This window comes from Stomoxys calcitrans, chromosome 4, assembly GCF_963082655.1.
Source record: "Stomoxys calcitrans chromosome 4, idStoCalc2.1, whole genome shotgun sequence".
In the NCBI taxonomy this organism is placed as follows: domain Eukaryota; kingdom Metazoa; phylum Arthropoda; class Insecta; order Diptera; family Muscidae; genus Stomoxys; species Stomoxys calcitrans.
In genome coordinates this window covers 144338251-144361623 of record NC_081555.1, presented here as the reverse complement: position 1 = coordinate 144361623, position 23373 = coordinate 144338251, and the positions used below count along the sequence as shown (strand labels likewise).

Here is a 23373-nt window from a genome sequence, read left to right as displayed (position 1 = left end):
CACAATCTCGTCCAATTTGGCTAAGAGCTTACAGATAGTTCTCTGTTATGAATTCCAACAACTGTGACATGTACGGTCGCAATCAGTCTATAACCTGATATAGCCCCCATATAAACCGATCTCGCGATTTAATTTTGAGACCCTGGTAGGCCGCAGTTTTTGTCCGAGTTAGCTAACACCTTGCACATATTGATTACCAATAACTGTGTCATGTACGGTCCAAATCGGGTCCAAAGCTGTAAAACTCCCATATAAACCGATCTGCAGATTTGACTACTTGAATCCTTACAAGCCTCAATTTTTTTCCGATTTGGCTAAATCGGTGTTCTGTTAATGCGGTGTTCTGTTAATGCGGTGTTCTGTTAATGCGGTGTTCTGTTAATGCGGTGTTCTGTTACGACTTTTTACAACTGCGTCGGTACTGTCCAAACCACTCTATAACCTGATAAAGCTCCCATATAAACCTATCTTTCGAATACCCTGGTTCGGTTCCTAGAAACTTTAATTTTTGCTGGTTGACAGAGGTTAGCATGTCCGCCTATGACTCTGAACGCCTGGGTTCGAATCCTGGCGAGACCATCAGATAACATTTTCAGCGGTGGTTTTCCCCTCCTAACGCTGGCAACATTTGTGAGGTACTATGCCATGTAAAACTTTTCTCCAAAGAGATGTCGCACTGTGGCACGCCGTTCGGATTCGGCTATAAAAATGAGGCCCCTTATCATTGAGCTTAAACGTGTATCGGACTGCACTCATTGATATGTGAGAAGTTTGCCCATATTCCTTACTGGAATGTTCATGGGCAAAATTTAAATTTTGTACTGAATTTAGTTTGTATACATTTTTAGCAGAATCCATGGTGGTGGGTTACCGAGATTCGTCCCGGATGAACTTAGCACGCTTTTACTTGTTAGGATGTTACAATCCATGTAGAAACTACTTATACCAATGCAGTATTTCCTCCAGTCAAGCATTACGTTGAAGTCCTCCCAAACAGAAATGTAGTAAAAATGAATGAAAATAATGAAAATTTGTATATGTCGAAGATAAGATACAAAGTCTTCCCTCGCGCTATCCCTCCTTTTCTTACTCCATGAACACCTTAGTAGTTTCAATTGCCACAATGCTCATATTTTAGATCAAGTAGCAAATATACAAGAATCAGCTGGGACACTTCTCTCATATCAATAAAAGCTCTCCGATTCAAGTTATCGCCGAGTCCAAACGATTTTCCACAGAGCGAAACCATAAAATAGAAGGGGTGTACAAGGCTGAATATCTCACTAATATCGCTAGAAATAGTGAAGGAATAACCACCGCTGAAAATGAATCCTGATGTTCCCAACAGGTTTCGAACTCTGGTGTTAAGCATCAACGGTGGTCTCCCATATTTTAACCCTTACTGTAAATCCTTAACATTTTTCGGTTCAACCCAAACTAGCCTCATCTTGTTTTCTTTTTCAAAGCTTTATGCAATCCTGGTTTTCCTCAACATTTGTTTGTTGTTGTCGCTCTTCTTCTTCCAGCAGTCAACAGTGTTACATGCATTAATGCTTGTGTCATTGTATTTGCATTTGTATTTGTCTCCTGTTGACAAATATTGTGAACTGTCTCCTTCCGGCTAACGCTTACGATCACACTAAAACATTCAACCGCACCACGGGAACGTTCATTAGTGCTGCAAAACATTTGTTATTCACATCTCTTTCCACTCACTGGTCGTTTTACACAAAGCCCCAAACTCCAGAGATGTGGATTATATATGAAAATCTACTTTGGTATCTATTTTCTACTTTTCTATGCCATTTGCTGGCACAACAAAGAGTTGTCTTAATGACTTTGTTTTTGTCCACAGCAATGCGTAGTAACTGCTTTACGAGAAAGGATTCTTTGTAACAAAAGCAATGACAATGGTGGTAATGTTGGTAATGTTGGCCCGGAAGTTGTCTTGCGTTGCAGACAATGCGGTCCTGTATGCGTGCAGCGTTGAGCTATGAACGATGCTTTTGCTGTCTGTCTTGACATTTCCTCCGGCCACTAATGCTGTTGCTTGAATTACTCATTTATTTGAAATTCTTGGGTATTGGTGTGGCAAACAAGGAAATGTCTTAGCGTTGGATCTGCAACAGCACAACAGGCATCGCCCGCATTTGAAAGATAAATGAAAGTTTCTTACCACAAAAGTCATGTCTGAAAGTTTAAGATTTTTCTCACTTTTCGTTTGGTTGTTGGCTGTTTTGTGTTGCTTAAGCTGTGCAGGATTTGATTGTTGTACAAAGACAACTACCATCTTCCAGCATAAAAGTTTGATGTGAGAACATTAAATGTTATTTATGCAATTTTACATGGAAATATCTTTGCACATTGTCGCAAGTATCTACACTTAGACCAATGTTTTGCCACAAGAATGGGGGGTAGTATAACAAGTTTAGGGAAAAAGTGGTTAGAAAAAGTCGAATTTTAAATATGCTCCACCATAGATCGAAAAGAATAGCTTTTTGATGGATTCTTTTTTTTTTGTCCATAGACAGGTTAAGATCGAAGATGGGCTATATCGGACTATATTTTGAAATAACCCCAATCACATAAACCGATATTCCGACTCAAGGTCTTATGCCCATAAAAGACGCATTTATTACCACCTTTAATTGAAATTTGGCACATCGAGCTATGTAAAGACCCTTGAAATCCGTTTCGAGTGTGGTCCAGATAGGACCATATTTGGATATAGCTGCCATATACACTGATCTCCTGATTTAAGGTATTGGAGCTATAGTGTCTGAATTAATTATTCGATTTCGCTTAGGTACAGTGAGTTGTCATAGACCGTATGGAATATGGTCTAGATCAGACAATATGTTGATATAGCCCCCACACGGATCGAGGATGGGGTTATACTAAATTCGTCTCAATTTTTAAAGGCTATAGCGTCATTATCACTTACGGTGCTAAGTTCGGCCGGGCCGAATCTTATACACCCTCCACCATGGATCGCATTTGTCGAGTTCTTTCCCGGTATCTCTTTTTAGACAAACAAAGGATAAAAGAAAAGAAAAGAATTGCTATACTATTTGAATTGAATGTTGGAGACCACAGTAGAAGTCTATGGGTAAAACTTCAGCCAAATCGAATAAGAATTAGGTCTTAAGAAGTAAAATATTGAGCTCGGTTTATAGGGGAGCTTTATCAGGCTAAAGATCGATTCAGACCATATTTGACACCTATGTTGGAGGTCATGGGAGATGCCGTTGAACAAAATTTAAACCAAATCGTATAATAATTACGCCCCTCTTGAGGCTCAAGATGTCAAGACCCCAGATCGGTTTGTATGGCAGCTATATCAGGTTATGAACCGATATGAAACATATTTGGCACAGTTGTTGGAATTCATAACAAAACACCTCACGCAAAATTTCATCCAGATCGGATTGGAATTGCGCTCTCTAGTGGGTCAAGAAGTCAAAACCTAAGATCGGTTTATATGGCAGCTATATCAGGTTATGGACCGATATGAACCATACTTAGCACAGTTATTGGAAGTCATAACGAAATACGTCATGCAAAATTTCAGCCAAATTGGATAGGAACTGCGTCCTCTAGGAGCTCAAGAAGTTAAGACCCCAGATCGGTTTGTATGGCAGCTATATCAGGTTATGGACCGATATCAACCATATTTGGCACATTTGTTGGAAATCATAACGAAACACATTTTGCCAAATTTTAGCTAAATCGGCTAAGAATTGCGTCCTCTAGTGGCTGAAGAAATCAAGATCACAGATCGGTTTATATGGCAGCTATATCAAAACATGGACCGATATTGCCCATTTACAATCCCAACCGGCCTACATTAATACGAAGTAGTTGTCCAAAATTTCAAGCGGATAGCTCTACTCCTTCAAAAGTTAGCGTGCTTTAGACAGACAGACGAACGGACGAACGGACGGACAGACGGACGGACAGGCGGACGGACAGACGGACGGACGGACAGACAGACAGAAAAACGGACGGAGAGACGGACGGACATGGCTAGATCGACTTAAAATAAAATTAGGATCAAGAATATATTGGGTTGCCCAAAAAGTAATTGCGGGTTTTTTTAAAAGAAAGTAAATGCACTTTTAATAAAACTTAGAATGAACTTTAATCAAATATACTTTTTTTACACTTTTTTTCTAAAGCAAGCTAAAAGTAACAGCTGATAACTGACAGAAGAAAGAATGCAATTACAGAGTCACAAGCTGTGAAAAAATTTGTCAACGCCGACTATATGAAAAATCCGCAATTACTTTTTGGGCAACCCATATATAACTTATGGGGACTCAGACGAATATTTCGAGGAGTTACAAACAGAATGACGAAATTAGTATACCCCCATCCTTTGGTGGAGGGTATAGAAGAGTAACCTCGAAAAAGAAAATTTTATAATTAGAAATTCCGTGCTACTTACAAATCCTTAATAGTTCTCCATACCACTCCCCTAAGTTGGTTCATGTCTGGTATCGTATACCACCTAAGTGCCAGTGTCTGTTGGACTCAAAAGCCGTGCAATGACAAAGGAAATGCTCCAACGTCTCATCATCTTCCCCACATGCCCTACACATGCCATTACTTGCCGCATCGATTTGGCATAATTGAGCTCGTAGTCCTATGTGTCCCGTTATGACACCGAAAACTAAACTGACCTCCTTTTTACTTCCTTTCAGTAATAGCCTCGTCCTTGCACGATCCGGATCACCCCATAGGATTTTCGTCGGCCTACCGACTATTTCGCTGTTCCACAGTATTTCATGTCGCCCACGATTTTTAATGGGACTGCTTCGACCCGAAAGGCTTCGGGTTAACCAAGTTTATTGACGGCAGTTCTCTGACTGTCACTGCCAAATCGTCCGCCCTTTCATTCCCTCTAACTCCACTATGGTCCTGCACCCAAATGATGCGGTTTGTGCCATCTTCAGGGAAGGAGTTAATCTCCTTCTTACACTCCAAGACTGTTCGTGACCTTACCGTCCTGGTTCTCATTGGCCATTTTACTACCCGTGAAGATGTTCACACTCGACGTCTTAGGGTTAGTTCTACACCACCTCGCGCCTTCCGTAATCGCCCGGATCTCTGGCCCAGGCCCACTCTTTCCCCTAGCTTCGATCCATTCGTATAACATGATCTTCCGGACGGCAATACTAGGGTTCTGGTAGTCCAAGACTGGGCCGCTGGAAGCAATACCTCGCACTCGACCTCAAGTGTCGTCTCAGGTATCTGATCGGAAAACACTTCCCTTCCATCCAGGTTTCCTATCGTTGAGCTTAAGCCCATAAAATTCGCAGTTACTTTTAGATGTTAATACAATTTGGAACAGCGAGTTGTTTTAAGCCTCCCGATATCCGAATCAAATATTGTTCCGAACGGTCTTTATTCAGATATAGCTGCCATATACACCGATCGGCCGATTAAGGGTCTTACGGCAATAAAAGCTGCATTTAGTATCCGATTTCGCTGGAATTTGACACAGTGATTTGTTTTATGCCTCCCGTCACCCGACCATCACATGGTCCAGATCAGACTTTTTATAGATATAGCTGCCATATAGACCGATCTTTTAATTTGGGGTCCTAATTCCATAAAAAGAGCGGCTTTGTTGTCCGATTTCGTTGAAACTGTGACTTATCGGGACCTAAATTTTGCATATTGCTATGGATGTGAAAGTGGAGTTGATATGAAACAGGATGTTTAATTTATCCATGGTGGTGGGTATCCAAAGTTCGACTCGACCTAACTTAACACGTATTAACTTTTTATACCCACCACCGAAGGATGGGGGTATATTCATTTTGTCATTCCGTTTGCAACACATCGAAATATCCATTTCCGACCCTATAAAGTATATATATTCATGATCAGCGTAAAAATCTAAGACGATCTAGACATGTCCGTCCGTCTGTCCGTCTGTCTGTTGAAATCACGCTACAGTCTTTAAAAATTGAGATATTGAGCTGAAATTTTGCACAGATTCTTTTTTTGTCCATAAGCAGGTTAAGTTCGAAGATGGGCTATATCGGACTATATCTTGATATAGCCCCCATATAGACCGATCCGCCGATTTAGGGTCTTAGGCCCATAAAAGCCACATTTATTATCCGATTTTGCTGAAATTTGGGACAGTGAGTTGTGTTAGGTCCTTCGACATCCTTCGTCAATTTAGCTCAGATCGGTCCAAATTTGGATATAGCTGCCATATAGACCGATCCTCAGATTTAGGGTCTTAGGACCATAAAAGCCACATTTTATATCCGATTTGGATGAAATTTGGCGCAGTGAGTTGTGTTAGGCCCTTCAACATTCTTCGTCAATTTGGCTGAGATCGGTCCAGATTTGGATATAGCTGCCATATAGACCGATCTCTCGGTTGAACAATGACTTGTACTTATAAGCATTTGGTCTAAATCGGATGATATCTATAGAGCTGCTATGGGGCATAAGGTATGCATTTTTCACTGTATTTTGACGAAATGTGGTTCACATATATACCCGAGGTGGTGGGTATCCAAAGTTCGGCCCGGCCGAACTTAACGCCTTCTTACTTGTTCTCTTTCTCCTCTTCTCTGCTTTGTGGTAGTGCATCACTTTATGAAACATGTAAATGAAAGAGTGTCTGTTACTTTACAACTGACATACACAGTGCTCAACCGCAGTAATGTTTTCTGTCTGTCATCAATCCATGTTACTTAACCCCGCCTGCAGGCATGGTTGATAGCTTGGTTGACTGGTGGTTTGAGTAGCAGTGTGACTTGCATTTCTTCACAAATGTTTTTGACAATTATTTCCATTTGTTGCGGTAGATGGTGTTATTTTGAATCTGTTTTTTGTTGTGGGTATTATGCTCATTGTGATTCTGTAAAACTCTTAAAATCATTTTACCGCACAGATTTAGTTAGTCAGACAACCGGCTTGATTTACACAAAGCAGCAGCACCAACACTTTGGAATATTTTACACGATGATGCATCAACAAAGCACATAAACAAAGTGCTGCAATGCCCTTTTTTTGTTGATGTTACTGTCTTTGGCAAACAAAATAGAATTGCTGGTTTACCTCTAATCATCTGTAAAGATTTTTCTTAAAGGAAGAAAAGTATGAAAAAATTTTAATATATATATAAATTTTTTTTTTTTATTATAAGGCTTCTGTATGCAATGTGCATTTTAAATTGAACAAATTATGAACAATTACGTGGCCACTTTATGTGAAATCGATTTTTACACTCAATTAGTGTATTTTTATTGCCATCATAGCGCAATGCAGAGGATATTTTTATAATTTGCCACAAATTACGATAATGAGGTTTTATTACTAAAGCTTAAACTATGAGAGTTTTTATTTCGTGCTATAACGTTTTCTTTTTTTTTTCATTTATGGCTGCATGACAAATTGATTGGCTTTTACTATGAGTCTGTTTGGAACATGAATGGAAAAACTAAAAAAAACATTTAAAAAAGCTTTAAGTTTGGCCGGGCCGGACTTTGGATACCCACCACCTCGGGAATATATGTTGCCCACGTTTTGTCATAATCCGGTGAAAACTTCACAATTCACAGTCCGATCTGGAACAAATTCGGCACAGACATGGAGTAGTTTAACAAGTACAAGTCACTGTACAATTTTGTAGAACAAAATATTTGACTTTTTGGTAGCTATATCGAAATATAGACTGATCTGGACCATAGAAGACACAGATGTCGAAAATGTGACTTTTATGAGTCCAAAACCTTAAATTGAGAAATCGGACTCTCTAGTGAAGCTATATTCAAATCTGGACCGATTTGAACCAAATTGAAGAAGAATGTCGAAGGGCCTAACACAACTCACTGTACCAAATTTCGGCGACATCGGACAATAAATGCGACTTTAATGGGCGTAAAACCTTTAATCAAGAGATCGGTCTATATGATAGCTATATCCAAATCTGGGCCGATCTGAGCCAAATTGCAGAAGTATGTCGAGGGACTTAACTTTACTCACTGTCCCAAATTTTGGCGACATCGGACAATACATGCGCCTTTTATGGGCCCAAAACTTTAAATCGAGAGATCTATCTATATAGCCGCAATATCCAAATCTGGACCGAACTGTGCCATATTGCAGAAGTATGTCGAGGGGCTTAACTTTACTCACTGTCCCAAATTTTGGCGACATCGGACAATACATGCGCCTTTTATGGGCCCTCAAATAGAGAGATCGGTCTATATGGCAGTTTGGCCGGGCCAAACTCGACCGATCTGGGCCAAATTGAAGAAAGATGTCGAAGGGTCTAACACAACTCACTGCTCAAAATTTCAGCTAAATCGGATAATAAATGTGGTTTTTAGTGGCCCAAGACCCTAAATAAGCGGATAGGTCTATATAGCAGCTATATCCAAATCTAGACTGATCTGGGCCAAATTGAAGAAGAATGTCGCGAGACCTAACACAACTCACTGTTATAAATTTCAGCAAAATCGGATAATAAATGTGGCTTTTATGGGTCTAAGATCCTAAATCGGCGGATCAGCCTATATGGGGCTACATCAAAATATAGTCTGATATAGCCCATCTTCCATCTCAACCTGCTGATTGACAAAAAAAAAGAATCTGTGCCAAGTTTCAGCTCAATATCTCTATTGAGACTGTAGCGTGATTTCAACAGACAAGCGGATGGATATGCCTAGATCGTCTTAGATTTTTACGCTGATCAATCTTATATATAAAATTCAATTTGTGTTTGTTTGTTCGCACCGTATAGACTCAAAAACGGCTGAACCGATTACCTTGAAATTTTCACAAATTTTGTAAGTTGGTCTGGAAGGAAACATAGGCTACACAATGTTTTGATATTGGGATGGAGGCGGACCCTCCTCCTTACCCCAAAAATACTACCCAAAAATAAAAGTGGACCGATCGGGACAATATGGGATTCAAATGAAAGGTATTCCAGAGAAGAGTACGAAATGCATAATAAATGTTGGGTCCAAGTACCTTGAGGCCGCCCCAGCCCCAAAACCCCCTAACATAGGTTTATTTGACGATAATGACAATATGGGACTCAGATGAAAGGTATTCGGGAGTAGATTACGAATATGGTCGGGAAGTAGGAAAGCTTTTATAATCTATTGATAACGGAAGGGGGTGGACCCCCCACCGTATCCCAAAAACCCCACCCAAAATCATATGTCGTTTTGGTACGACTTCTAAAAACTGTGCCAAGTATGATCTAAATCGGTTCATAACCTGATATAGCTGTCATACAAACAGATCTTCCAATTTGACTCTCTGAGCCTCTTGAGGGCGCAGTTACTTTTCAATTTGCCTGACATTTTCAAGGTGATATTTTAATACCCATTACCGAAGGATGGAGGTACATTCATTTTGTAATTCCGTTTGGATCACCTCGAAATATCCATTTCCAAATTTAAGACGATCTAGCCATGTCCGTTCGTCTGCTGTTGAAATCACGCTACAGTTTTCAAAAAACAAGATATTGAGTTGAAACTTTGCACAGATTCTTCGCTTTTCCAGGTTAATTTCGAAGATGGGCTATATTGGACTATATCTTGATATAGCCCCCATATAGACCGATTTGCCGATTTAGCGTCTTAACCCCATAAAAGTCACATTTATTATCCGATTTTACTGACATTTGGGACAGTGAGTAGTGTTTGATCCTTTGCCATCCTTTGTCAATTTGGCTTAGATCGGTCCATATTTGGATAACGCTACCATATAGACCGATCCTCCGATTTAGGGTCTTAAGCAAATAAAAGCCACATTTATTATCCGATTTTACTGAAATTTGGGCCAGTAAGTTGTATTTGGCTCATCGACATGCTTCGTTAATTTGACTCAGATCGGTTTAGATTTGGATATAGCTGCCATATAGACCGATCGTCCGATTTAGGGTCTTAGATCCATAAAAACCACATTTATTAGCCGATTTTGCTGAAATTTGAGACAGTGCGTTGTGTTTGGTCCTCCGACATCCTTCGTCAATTTGGCTTAGATCGGTCCAGATTTGGATATAGCTTTCATATAGACCGATCCTCCGATTAAGGGTCTTAGGCCCATAAAAGGCGCATTTATTGTCTGATGTCGTCGAAATTTGGGACATTGAGTCAAGTTAAACCCCTTGACATAGTTCTGCATTATGGCACTGATCGGTGAAGATTTGGATATAGCTACCTATAGACCGATCTCTCGGTTTTGGGTTTTGGGGCCAGAAAAGGCGCATTTATTGTCTGATGTCGTCGAAATTTGGGACATTGAGTTAAGTTAAACCCCTTGACATAGTTCTGCATTATGGCACTGATCGGTGAAGATTTGGATATAGCTGCCTATAGACCGATCTCTCGATTTAATATTTTGGACCCATAAAAGGCGCATTTATTTTTCAATGATGCCGAAATTTGGGACAGAGAGTTAAATTATGCCCCCCGCACATAGTTCTGCAATTTGGTTTAGATGGATCAAGATTTGCATATAGCTGCCATATAGACCGATCCTACGATTTAAGGTCTTAGGCCCATAAAAGCTGCATTTATTATTCGATTGTGCTGAAATTTAGGACAGTGAGTTGTGTTAAGCCCGTCGACATCTTCCGTCATTTTGGCCCAGATCGGTCCAGATTTGGATATAGCTGCCATATAGACCGATCCTCAGACTTAGGGTCTAAGGCCCATAAAAGCCACATTTATTATCCCATTTTGCTTAAATTTTGGACAGTGAGTTGTGTTAGGCCCTTCGACTTCCTTCGTTAATTTGGCCTAGATCGGTTCAGATTTGGATATAGCTGCCATATAGACCGAACCGCCGATTTAGGGTCTTAGGTCCATAAAAGCCACATTTATTATTTGATTTTGCTGAAGTTTTGGACAGTGAGTTGTGTTAGGCCCTTCGACATCCTTCGTCTATTTGGCCCAGATCGGTGCAGATTTGGATATAGCTGCCATATAGACCGATCCTCCGATTTAAGGTTTAAGGGCTATGAAAGCCACATTCATTATCCGATTTTGCTGAAATCTAAGACAGTGAGTTGTGTTAGGCCCTTCGACTTCCTTCGTTAATTTGGCTCCGATCGGTCTAGATTTGGATATAGCTGCCATATAGACCGATCGTCCGATTTAGGGTTTTTGGGCTATGAAAGCCACATTTATTATCCGATTTCGCTGAAATTTGGGATAGTGAGTTGTGTTAGGCCCTACGACATCCTTCGTCAATTTGGTTAAGATCGGTCCAGATTTGCATATAGCTGCCATGTAGACCGATATCTGGATTAAAAGTCTTGGCCCCAAAAAAGGCGCCGATTTAACTGAAATTTGACACAGTGACTTATGTTAGGCTTATCAACATCCGTGTCGCATATCGTTTAGATCAGTCTATATGGATATGGCTACCAAAAACACCAATATTTTGTTTTACAAAATTGCACAATAATTTCTATTTATTAGACCACTCAATATCCATATCGAATTTGGTCCAAATCGGATCATATTTCGATAAAGCTGATATGGGGGCATAAATTATGCATTTTCACCGAGTTATGACGAAAGGTGGTTTATATATATACCCGAGGTGGTGGGTATCCAAAGTTCGGCCCGGCCGAACTTAACCCCTTTTTACTTGTTTTCTGCTTGATTTATGAAAAATTTGCAAAAGTTTTTGTTATCTCATTTTTTCACCACAGAAGAACCATTAAAAAAATTCTATGAATTTTCTGTCAGACACTTTATTACTTTTTTAAGCAAATGATGAAAACAATTCTGTAATGTTTTTGGTTTAAACTTTCATATATTGGGTTGCCCAAAAAGTAATGGCGGATTTTTCATATAGTCGGCGTTGACAAATTTTTTCACAGTTTTTGACTCCCTAATTGCATTCTTTCTTCTGTCAGTTATCAGCTGTTACTTTTAGCTTGCTTTAGAAAAAAAGTGTTAAAAAAAGTATATTTGATTAAAGTTTATTCTCAGTTTTATTAAAAATGCATTTACTTTCTTTTAAAAAATCCGCAATTACTTTTTGGGCAACCTAGTATTGTAAAATTTACACTCATCTTTCATTTTAACTACAATTTACTGAGACATTTTATTGCAAACATATGACTGGCATAACAATTGAAAAACTTTCCATTTATATGAAACTAAAACTAAATAAATAAATCCATTACAATATTTTTCAATGCATTTTTAATGAATTACATTTATATTTGTGCTCTTTTTCAGTAACAATACAATGCTAACAAAGGATATGTTGGAATGACAATGAACATAGAAAAAAAAAAGAAATAAACTATCAAACCCTCACACCATGGAATAGAGACGAACTAAACATATGAGACTCATATCTTGAAGATAGCAGCAATAACAGCAAGAGAAAGAAAAGACTATGAAAGCAAAAACTATAGAAATGTATTTGTGTTGGACTTGTTAAGAACGCAATCACCAGGAATAAATTCTACTCGAAAAGGTCCTTAGATTGCTGCACCACACACACACACGCACATACAGATGGTCCAAAGTTAGATAAAAGTGAGCAGGGTGCAGAGAAAACAACAGCCAGGATTCCTGCCATAAGGGACACCATTTGTAAACAATCAATATAAAGTGCAGAGAGCTAATGCATTTCCAAACGATATGTCCTTTTTCACCATTACCGTTACCGTTACCATGGACAAACGCAACATTGGCAACAGCTACAGCAGCAGCAACAGCCTGAACGGAAGTCCTAATAAATATCGCATGTAGTTTGTGCAACATGTGCAAAAGGTGTCATAGCGTGAAGCATAAAAATTCATATGACCAATTCCGACAGCAACACAGTAATAATAAGAACAACAGAAAAACAACCAAACTCTTAAAAACATACCAACTCAGCAAGGCAAATAGAAAGAGATTGCTCACACCCATACACACACGCATCCACTCAAATATTGATTTTGCAACATCCGGTTGTTATAAGAAATATTAGCAACATACAAAACGTGTGTTTGCAACAAATCCAGTACACCCTGACAGTAATGTTTCAGCACATTGTCATCAGTGAAACAGTTGGTGGAAGCAGGAGCAACAGCAGCCGAACTCTAAGGGACCCTCTGGCCATGGGCTGGGGGCAAAGCTGAAAACAATATTGACAACGCCATAACAATTTCGAATTGGTTGTCTAAAGCTGTGATAGCTGGCATTCATTGCATTGTCACAGGAGTTTATAAGGCCAACAAATTGCAAACAGGACAAACAGGACGAAAAACAAAAGAAAACAGGACAAAAACGAAACAAGACAGCAACAAATGTACCAAATGTGAAGAGAGAGAGAGGGAGAGAAGTTGCAAAAGAATTAAAAGTCTGACAATAAACATGGAAAATCTATGAAAATATTGCCAAGTATTAAAAATCGAAAAAAATTTGGCATACCAACAAAGGACACTTTTGCCCCAACTTACCATACCTAGCCCACGAAACCCCAAGTGGGATCCGGAAGTATAAATTATATATCCTTGACAGGCCATCATTTTTGGCACATTTTTGTTTTGTTGTTGCTGGCTTAAACATACCATCAGGTGGGGCCATCCTAGCACTAGCACTTCATACAAAACGTTCAAATAAATCCTGGTGCGTGTTTGTGTTGAAATCGATATATTGTTCATACGAAATCAGGCAACAGCTGCGAGGGAGGTGCAATACCAAGCTACAAATAACATTCTCCCCATACCATAACAATTTGGGGGCTTCATCAGCCAACGGCCCTTCGGGTGTGTAAACGTGCACTGTACTGCTCTGTTATTTTTGGTGTTTTTTTTCGCGGGCTTTGGTTTTTCAAGTGGAATTTTGGATGCTGTGCTTTCAACATTTTTGTTTCAACACCTTGGCATATTGCCTGGCGGATCTCTTGACAGCCGCTTGAAAATCTTCCACACACCAGCACCGAAATCAGATTCTTTGTTTGTTAGCAATTTTCATTGCAAAGCCTGTTGGTATTGCTGTAGCAGCATAGCAAAAAAAACCAAAAAACCAGCTCACATCTTGTTAAGAACGTAGCCCGCTACAAATACATCACTTGCCACACAGCTACAAGCAACCTATAGTACAGTGGTCGGTCAGCCATACTCCTGGTTTTATCATCATCTTCATCGTCATTGTGCGCCTCGGCCAACACACACACACACACACCACATTCGAACGCGCTCCCTTAAAACTCCCCCAAAAAGGTTTTTCTTTTTACTAAATGCTTTAAACTATAGTTTCGCTTCACCGGTCTCAGGATTCATACGAATGTTATCAGTATGAAAGTGAATTGTGTTGCAATTTGCTTGTCAGGTAAGTTGGAAAGCTTTTAAAAGAACGTTTTTCGTTTTTTTTTTTTGTAGTCATGTGTGTTTTGGATTTTTTTTTATAAGGATTTTTATATTCGTTTACTGTTTTTCACCATTTCGTTCAATATTTCTGGCAAGAGTATGAAAAGAATTTATCGTTGGTTTATGTTCTTTGTTTTTCTTTTTTTGGGGAGACAGTACGTAGTGGTATTGGCAAAATAAAGGCTTTAAGTTATCGATGTGCCATTATGTTCAAGGGTATCAAAGTGAGAACAAAAATTTCGGGAGTTTAAAGGATTTTGCAAAAGTTGAAAGGTTATCTGGATTCAATGCAAACATGCAGTTGACAAGTATTTGCAAAAGTTCTCTAGAGGGGGAAATTCGAAACTGTTTGAAGCACCGCGTAAGGAATCGGGAAAGTTCAATGGTTGGTGGAAAATTCAAAAGGACTATGGAACGGAGGTACGACTAAGCATGGAAGGTACTAAAAACTGTAGATTTTAGTAGTATAGGTTGTAAGGATATGCGATTGCAAGAAATAATGCTAATAGCACGTTAGTCTCAACAATTAAAAAGGCATTAAGTTCGGTCGGGCCGAACTTTGGATACCCACCACCTTGGGTATACATGTAAACCCCATTTCGTCACAATCTGGTGAAAATTGGATAATTTAAGCACCCAAATTTGTCATGGATATTGAGTGGTCTAATATATATGTCACTATTCAATTTAGATGTAGAACAAAATATTGGTCTTTTTGGCAGATATATCCAATTATAAACCGATCTGAACCATATTAAGGTCGAATGTTGGGAGGTCTTAACCTACACTGTTTCAAATTTTAATGGGTTTCAGTCCCCTTATCGGCAGATCGGTCTATATGACAGCTATATCTTAAAATAGTCCGATCAGAACCATATTTAGGTCGGATGTTGGGAGGCCTTAACCTACTCACTGTTTCAAATTTCAGCGAAATGGAATAATAAATGAAGCTTTTATGGTCTTCAGACCCTTTATCGAGAGATAAGTCTATATGACAGCTATATCTAAATATAGTCCTATCTAAACCACATTTAGGTCAGATTGCGGGAGGCTTAAAATAACCCGCTGTTTGAAATTTCAGCGAAATCGGTTAAAAATAAAGCTTTTATGGCCTTCAGACCCTATATCGAGAGATCGGTCTATATTACAGCTATATGTATGTATAGTCCGATCTGAACCATATTTGGTTCAGATTTCAAAAGGCTTAAGATAGCCCTTTGTTTTAAATTTCAGCGAAATCGGGTAATAAATAAATCTTTTATGGACTTCAGACCCTTTATCTGGAGATCGGTCTATATGGCAGCTATATCTAATTATAATCCGATCTGAACCATATTAAGATGAGATGTAAGAAGGCTTAAGATACCCCATTGTTTTAAATTTCAGCGAAATCGGACAAATACTAAATCTTTTATGGCCTTCAGACCCCTTATCGGGATATCGGTCTACATGGCATTTGGGTCCTATGTTAGGAGGCGTAAAACTACTCAATGTTTAAAATTTCCGCGAAATCGGCTAAAAAATAAACCTTTTATGGGCTTTGGACCCTTTATCTGGAGACCCTTTATCGATCTACATGGCAGCTATACCGAAATGGCAGATATATAGTCCGATTTGATCCATATTAAGGTCAGATATCAGAAGGCTTAAGATATTCCTTTGTTTCTAATTTCAGCGAAATCGGGTAATAAATAAAGCTTTTTTGGTCTTCAGACCCTTTATCGACATAAATTTCGATATAAATAAAGTCCGATCTGAATCATATTTGGGTCCGTTATTGGGAAGCTTTAAACTACTCATTTCAGCAAAATTGAATGAAAAATTAAGTTTTTAAGGGCATTAGACCCTTTAATGGAAAATCGGTTTATATAGCAGCTATATCCAAATATGGTCCGATTTGGCACGTTCAAGAACTTAACCAGCGTGCATCAAAAAGACATATCTGTGCCAAATTTCTAATCAATGTCTCAATTTTTGAAGCCTCTAGAGTGATTACTACAGACGGACGGACAGATGGACGGACTAACAGACGGACTGACACACGGACATCGTTAAATCGTCTTTGAATTTTACGACGATCCGAAATATATATATACTTTGTGGGGTCGGAAATTGATATTTCGATGTGTTGCAAACGGAATGACTAAATGAATATACCCCTTATCCTTTGGTGGTGGGCATAAAAAAGGATTGAGGAACTGCAAGACGATGATAAAAACTAGTACTAAGACAGTGTGAAGAAATAACAAGATATGGTCCGCTTCGGACCACAATTAAATTATATGTTGGAGACATGTGTAAAATGTCAGCCAATTCAAATAAGAGTTGCGCCCTTTGGAGGCTCAAGAAGTAAATTTTTATATGGGATCAGACCATAAAAAACACCTATGTTGATGGTCATGGGAATATTGACCTCTAGAGGCTCAAGAAGTAACGATCCCAGATCGGTTTATATGGCAGCTATATCAGGTTATGAACCTTATTTGGCACATTTGTCGAAAGTCATGCAAAATTTCAGCCAAATCGAATAGAAATTGCGCCCTCTAGAACCTCAAAAAGTCATGTCCCCAGATCGGTTTATATAACAGCTATATCAGTTTATGAACAGGTTTTAATCATACTTGGCACAGTTATTGGCTATCATGACAAAACACGTCGTGCAAAATTTCATTCCAATCGGATAAGAATTGCGCACACTAGAGGTTTAAGACCCAAGACCCAAGATCGGTTTATAAGGCAGCTATATCAGGTTATGGACCGATTTGAACCATACTTGGCACAGTTGTTGGATATCATAGCAAAACACGTCGTTCAAAATTTCATTCCAATCAGATAAGAATTGGGCACTCTAGAGGCTCGAGAAGTCAAGACTCAAGATCGGTTTATATGGCAGCTATATCAAAAAATGGACCGATGTGGCCCATTTACAATCCCGTCCGACCTACATTAATTAGAAGTATTTGTGCAAAATTTCAAGCGGCAAGCTTTGCTCCTTCGAAAGTTAGAGTGCTTTCGATAGACAGACGGACGGATGGACAGACGGGCGGACGGACAGACGGACGGACGTGGCTAGATCGACATAAAATGTCACGACAATGACCAATATATATACTTTATGGGGTCTCAGACGAATATTTCGAGTAGTTACAAATAGAATGACGAAATTAGTATACCCTCATCCTATGGTGGAGGGTGTAATAAAACAAAAGCAGACTGAACCTCTAATTGAGAGACAAGTTCGCCAGAAAGTAAACTCGCTTGAACATAATCCGTATGCTTGTTCGAAAGAACAAAAGTGCCATGGGATAAAATGTTGGAGGATCGTTTGGAGTGCGAACAAGTAAAAGCGTGCTAAGTTTGGCCTGGCCGAATCTTACATATCTTCCACAATGGATCGCATTTCTCGAGTTCTTTTCCCGGCATCTCTCTTTAGGCAAACAAAGGATAGAAGAAAAGAATTGCTATGCTGTTGGAGCTATGTGAAGTTATTGTCCGATTCCGACCATAATTGAATCAAATGTTGGAGACCATAGTAGAAGTCATTGTATAAAATTTTATCCAAATCGAATTGAACCCTTTAGAAGCTCAAAAAGAAAAGTCGGGAGATCGATTTTTTCGTGATTTTTCAGCCAAATCGGATACTACTTGCGCCCTCTATAAGCGATTTATATGTCGGCTATATTAAAACATATACTGAAATGGCCCATATACAATCCCAACGGACCTGTACTAATAAGAAGTATTTGTACAAAATTTCAAACGGCTAGCTTTACACCTTCGAACGTGAGCGCGCTTTCGACAGACAGATGGGCGGTCAGACGGACGGACATGGCTAGGTCGACTTAAAATGCCATGACGATCAAAAATTTATATACTTTATAGGGTTTTAGACGAATATTTCGAGAAGTTACCAACAGATTGACGAAAATAGTATATGGTGGAGGATATAAAAACTGTTAGAAATAGAGCCTAAAAATGTAAAGCTTAGAAGTAACTATTATTGGAAATACTAATAAAACCATAAGTTGACTAGATTTGGCGGAATTCTTATAGATGGGCGATGGTAAATACCCAAAAGGTATTTACCCGGTAAATTGGGTACATACCTGGATATTTACCCATTTATACCCAAAAGCTGGGTATTTATAATTTTGCAGATAAAAATTTTTTCCAAACATTTTGTGATGATTTCGTATTCTTTAAATATATCTTCTGAACTCATAAAATCGGATTTTAGTTACACAATATATAGCCGTTATAAAGACCTATCTCCAGACTTAAAATCTTGAGGCAATAAATTGATAATTTTTCATTCGATTTCGATGAAATTTGGCACAGTGAGTTTTGCCATACCCCTACCCATTTCTGTGAAATGTGGTTTAGATCGCACTATATTTGGATATAGCTGCCATTAAACCGACCGCCCGATCTCGCGATATATGGTATTGAGGCCATAAAAGATCATTTTTTACCCGAATTTGATGAAATTTGGCACAGTGGATTCCTGTCAAATGTGTTCCAAATCGGATCGTATTTGGATGTAGCTGCCATATAGACAGATATCCCGATATGGTGCAATGAGCACATAAAAGAAGCATTTTTCAACCGATTTGGATAAAATTTGGCACAGCGAAATTTGAAATTTAGTACCCCTCTAAACCTTTTTGTTACATATATCGTCCAGATCAGATAATATTTGGATATAGCTGTCATATAGACCGATCTCCCGATATGGAGTATTGATCTCATATAAGGAGCATTTTTCATCCGATTTTGATGAAATTTGAAACAGTGAGTTTTGATATTCATCTAAAAGCTATACAAGGGTACCAAAACGCACTGCTCGTACCGAGTATGGTTAAGATCGGGCTATATTCGGATATAGCTTTCATATATGTATACCTATTTCTCGATTTAAATTATTGTCACCATAAAAGTATGTTTATTACTCGATTGTCTCTGCAGGCGGTTGGGCTCGCACCAAAGCCATCGGTTTGATGTTTGATTCATTGGTAGATTTTTTGGGACTTCATTATGACTCCTGTACATCTCAGTTCGCTCACACTCACGTCTTTCCATTTTCTTTTTCTTTCTGCGGAATAGACGTTTCTCTTCTCTCCTTTTCTCCCGATCCGACTGTTGGATTAAAGATGTCTTCCTTCCCTATTTTCGCATTAAAATCTCCAAGAACGATTTAAATATCATGGGCGGGACAGCGGTCATATTCTCTCTAGGCGCTCGTAGAAAATATTCTTGGTCTGCTAGTCCTTGTCTTTAGTCGGGGCATGGGCACAATTAAGGCTGTTGTTGAAGAATTGGGATTTTATGACCTTTTTCCTATTTCCTTATATATGATGTGCTTGAACTTTGTTTAGAGTTTCCATATAAACCCTAATGCACCTTCCCTCCTCGATTTGAAGCGCCGACAAAGAGTGCTCATAAATTCTAAGTTTTGAGGCCGCCCATTTCCTTGGGTAATGGGTATCCTGAAGATCTCTTTCTGTTGGCAGAAAGGAGGTATAGAACTCTAAAGAAAATGTATGGTCAAAATGACTACGGGTAACATCGAGAAAATTTAAGGACTTGAGGCCGAAATCAGGTTAGCTCCTAAAGACAAGAAGTACTGTTAAAATTTAGAACGCATAAAAAGTCGGTTATTTAGGCATGGATGGATGAGTTTATGTATATCAGGGTTTAGATGTCGGACTTGTGGAATGTCCAAAAGGAAAGTGAAGACTAAGATGACAGAAGGGAATGTTTTAAACTTATAATTTTTTTAAATCTTCATTCAAATTTTGTTTAAACCTTCTTTAACGATTTTAACTAACAATTTTTCTCTTCACCATCCCTCTTTCAATTTCAGTTGCTTTAACGCTCAATATCTCATTGATGTTTATTACACTCCATCTGCCCAACGCCTTGGCAGATGATTGGTCACAGTCTTGTGCCTCAAATTGTACCTGCAAATGGACCAATGGCAAAAAGTCAGCCATCTGCAGTTCGCTGCAGTTGACCACCATACCGACCACGCTGAGCACCGAACTACAAGTGTTGGTGCTCAATGATAATCACATACCATATCTGAATCGTGAGGAGTTCACCAATCTGAACTTGCTCAATTTGCAGCGAATCTATTTGAAAAAGTCCGAGGTGCAATATGTCCACAAGGAGGCGTTTAAGGATCTCAAGATATTGGTGGAAATTGATTTGTCCGATAACAAAATCGAAATGTTGGACAAAGATACATTCATGGGCAATGATCGTCTGAGAATATTGTATTTGTTTGGCAATCCCATAAAGAAATTGGTGGCCTATCAATTTCCTATATTGCCTCATTTGAGAACATTGGATCTGAGGGATTGCCTGATAAGCTACATAGATCCCATGGCTTTGGCGAATCTCAATATGTTGGAGTTTCTGTATTTGAAAAATAATCTGCTGGAGAGTCTCAGCGAGTATGTCTTCCAGCATATGGGGAGCTTAAAGACGCTGGTCTTGGATGAGAATCCCTGGCAATGCAATTGCAAGTTGCGCAAATTCAGATCGTGGTATGTCAATAGCCGTCTGAACAGTGTCAGCTTACTGTGCAAGGGTCCGCCACAACACAAAGAGCACACCTGGGACCAAGTGTCGGAGGAGCAATTCGGCTGTGGACCCAAAGTGGAGATATTCAACAATGAGGATGTACAAAACATAGAGATTGGCAGCAACACCACCTTCAGCTGCTTGGTCTATGGGGATCCCTTGCCCGAAATATCCTGGGAGTTGAATGGCAAGATATTGGATTCGGACAATGTCATGTTTGAGGCAGAGAACATAGCCTCGGATAAGCTATGGAATAACTTGACTGTCTTCAATATGACCAGCTTGGATGCTGGCACTTATGTCTGCACCGGCACCAATGTGGTGGGTGTGGCCTCCCAGAATATCAGCATTTATCTTACGGAAATTGTGCAGCATGTTCTGGTCAAGACGCCAGAGACGTTTTGGTATTTTGGTCTAATCATGGGAACCTTTGGAACCGTCTTCCTCTTGATACTCATATCATTTGTGGTGTGTCTATGCAAGAGAACCACACGCCAGCGTAGGCATCCTAGCAAGACGGGCGTCAAGCCCAGCGTCAGCTTCAATGACCAGGAGAAGAAACTGCTGGATCTGAGTATAACCACCACCACCAATGATCGGGTGGACAGTTGCCTAGACAACAATCATAGCACAGCAACGGCCATGAGCAAAGCCGAATCGGTTATTGGATTTGAACCCATCGAAATACACTCGGTGGATAATCATAGAACAAGTGTTCACAACCATCATTCAATGATGATGTCAGGTCATCATCAGATGAGCCATCAGCAGCAATTGCAACAGCACCATGCCCACATGCCGCCCACAAGTGCAGCAGCCTCCTCCCTAATGGCCTCCAGCAGGCAGCAGCAATTGATGGCTGTTTCCGATGGATCCTGCAGTGTGGTGGGCATACCCACATCAATGGCTTCAGCGGTCTCGGCCGGAGGTCACCACCCCATACCCGAGGAATTTCCACTCAATGTGGGTGTTTTTCCACCACCACCTGAGTTCTGCTCCAACATAGTGCCCAATCCAGCGTATGGCAATATCTTTATTAGTGTATCCGTGACCCAGGATATGCTGGATGGCACCGATCTCAGCATGTATCCCGATCTGCTGAATATACCCAAGAGAATACAAGACAATTCGACGGCCACAACGGTCCTCAACAGCAATGCAAACAACAGTGGCAATGGCGTGGAAAACGCCATATCGCCACCTCCAGCCAATGCGAATGCCACCTCTTCCTCGGTGAATGTCACCTCGTTTGCCACCCTGCCACGCAACAATCAGCGAAGAGGCATACTGAAAAAGGACACCTCGCTGCAGCAACAATTGCCCCAGACAAATCTCTATACGCACGATGAAATCGTGTCCTATCACAACTTGGATACCACCTACAGCCAGGGCTACCAACAGCATCAGACAGAGCTGATAGGACTGCCACCGCCTCCACCACCACCTTCGATCAAATGCCACCATGGTCAACAGCAACAGCAGCAGCAGCAGCAGTCAAATAACGCTACCTCCAAACCTTGTGCCGGCTGTATGTCTGCCGCTATGCAAGCTCCTGGAAGTGCCTGTGCCAGCCCGCCCATTGATGCCACACCCCTAAGGCCGCTATGTAAACAACCTGCCGCTGGCCTGGGATGCCTGAAATACGACAACATGGGACGGCGCATAACGGCCAGCGGTAATTCCACACTCTCACTGCCCGACGAGGAGCGCTTGGAAAGCGAAACTCTCTTCAATGAGGGCAGCCCTCGGACAAAGACTCCCGCCTCCAAGATGAATCAGGCGAATCAGCAAAATTCTAGCAAAACACAAGACTGCCAAACATCATCGAATGCCAATGCCAGCATGTCGAACGGAACTCAAAGCAAAAGCTTAACCAAGAACCAGGATACGGGGAGTGAGTTTGTATCGCTCTAGTATTACGGGACCCAAGTGTAAATAGCGGTAGAAGGTCCACTTCATCACAATGCAGTTGATGTGATGGATGATGATGGATGGATGCAATGTTAACTTTCATTGCTGTAGAAATAGTTTAGTGTAGGATTAATGTAGGATAATAAATCATTAGATTTAGTTGAAATAACTTGAAGAAAATTTAAGAAGAATGTTTGTTAAATGTATATACAATTTACATAATTCATAAGTCAAGGGTATTAAATGGGGTAGTTTAGAATGGATGCAGGAAATCGTTTAAAGAACCCTACCAACACTGCAATATGAAATATAGGTTAATATGAGAATTTAAGAAAATTCACAGTGTTTATGAAAATTCATAGAGTTTATGAAAAATTTTTAGAATTTATGAAATTTCATAGAGTTTATGAAAAATTCTTAGAATTTATGAAAATTCATAGAATATGTGAAAATTCATAGAATTTATGAAAATTCATAGAATTTATGAAAGTTCTTAGAATTTATGA

At 39.8% G+C, this 23373-nt stretch overlaps 1 protein-coding gene across 1 annotated transcript in view; it reads left to right on the top strand.

Annotated features, from left to right (window-relative positions):
• LOC106091643 (uncharacterized) overlaps positions 1-23162 on the top strand; it is a 739869-nt gene extending 716707 nt beyond the window's left edge. The window contains exons 3-4 of the mRNA XM_059366171.1: positions 12243-14333; positions 20235-23162. Of these exons, the coding sequence (XP_059222154.1) occupies positions 14300-14333; positions 20235-22870 (2670 nt within the window). The 5' untranslated portion in view covers positions 12243-14299 and the 3' untranslated portion in view covers positions 22871-23162. The remainder of the gene's footprint in view (positions 1-12242; positions 14334-20234) is intronic.
• The last annotated feature ends 211 nt before the right edge of the window (positions 23163-23373 follow it).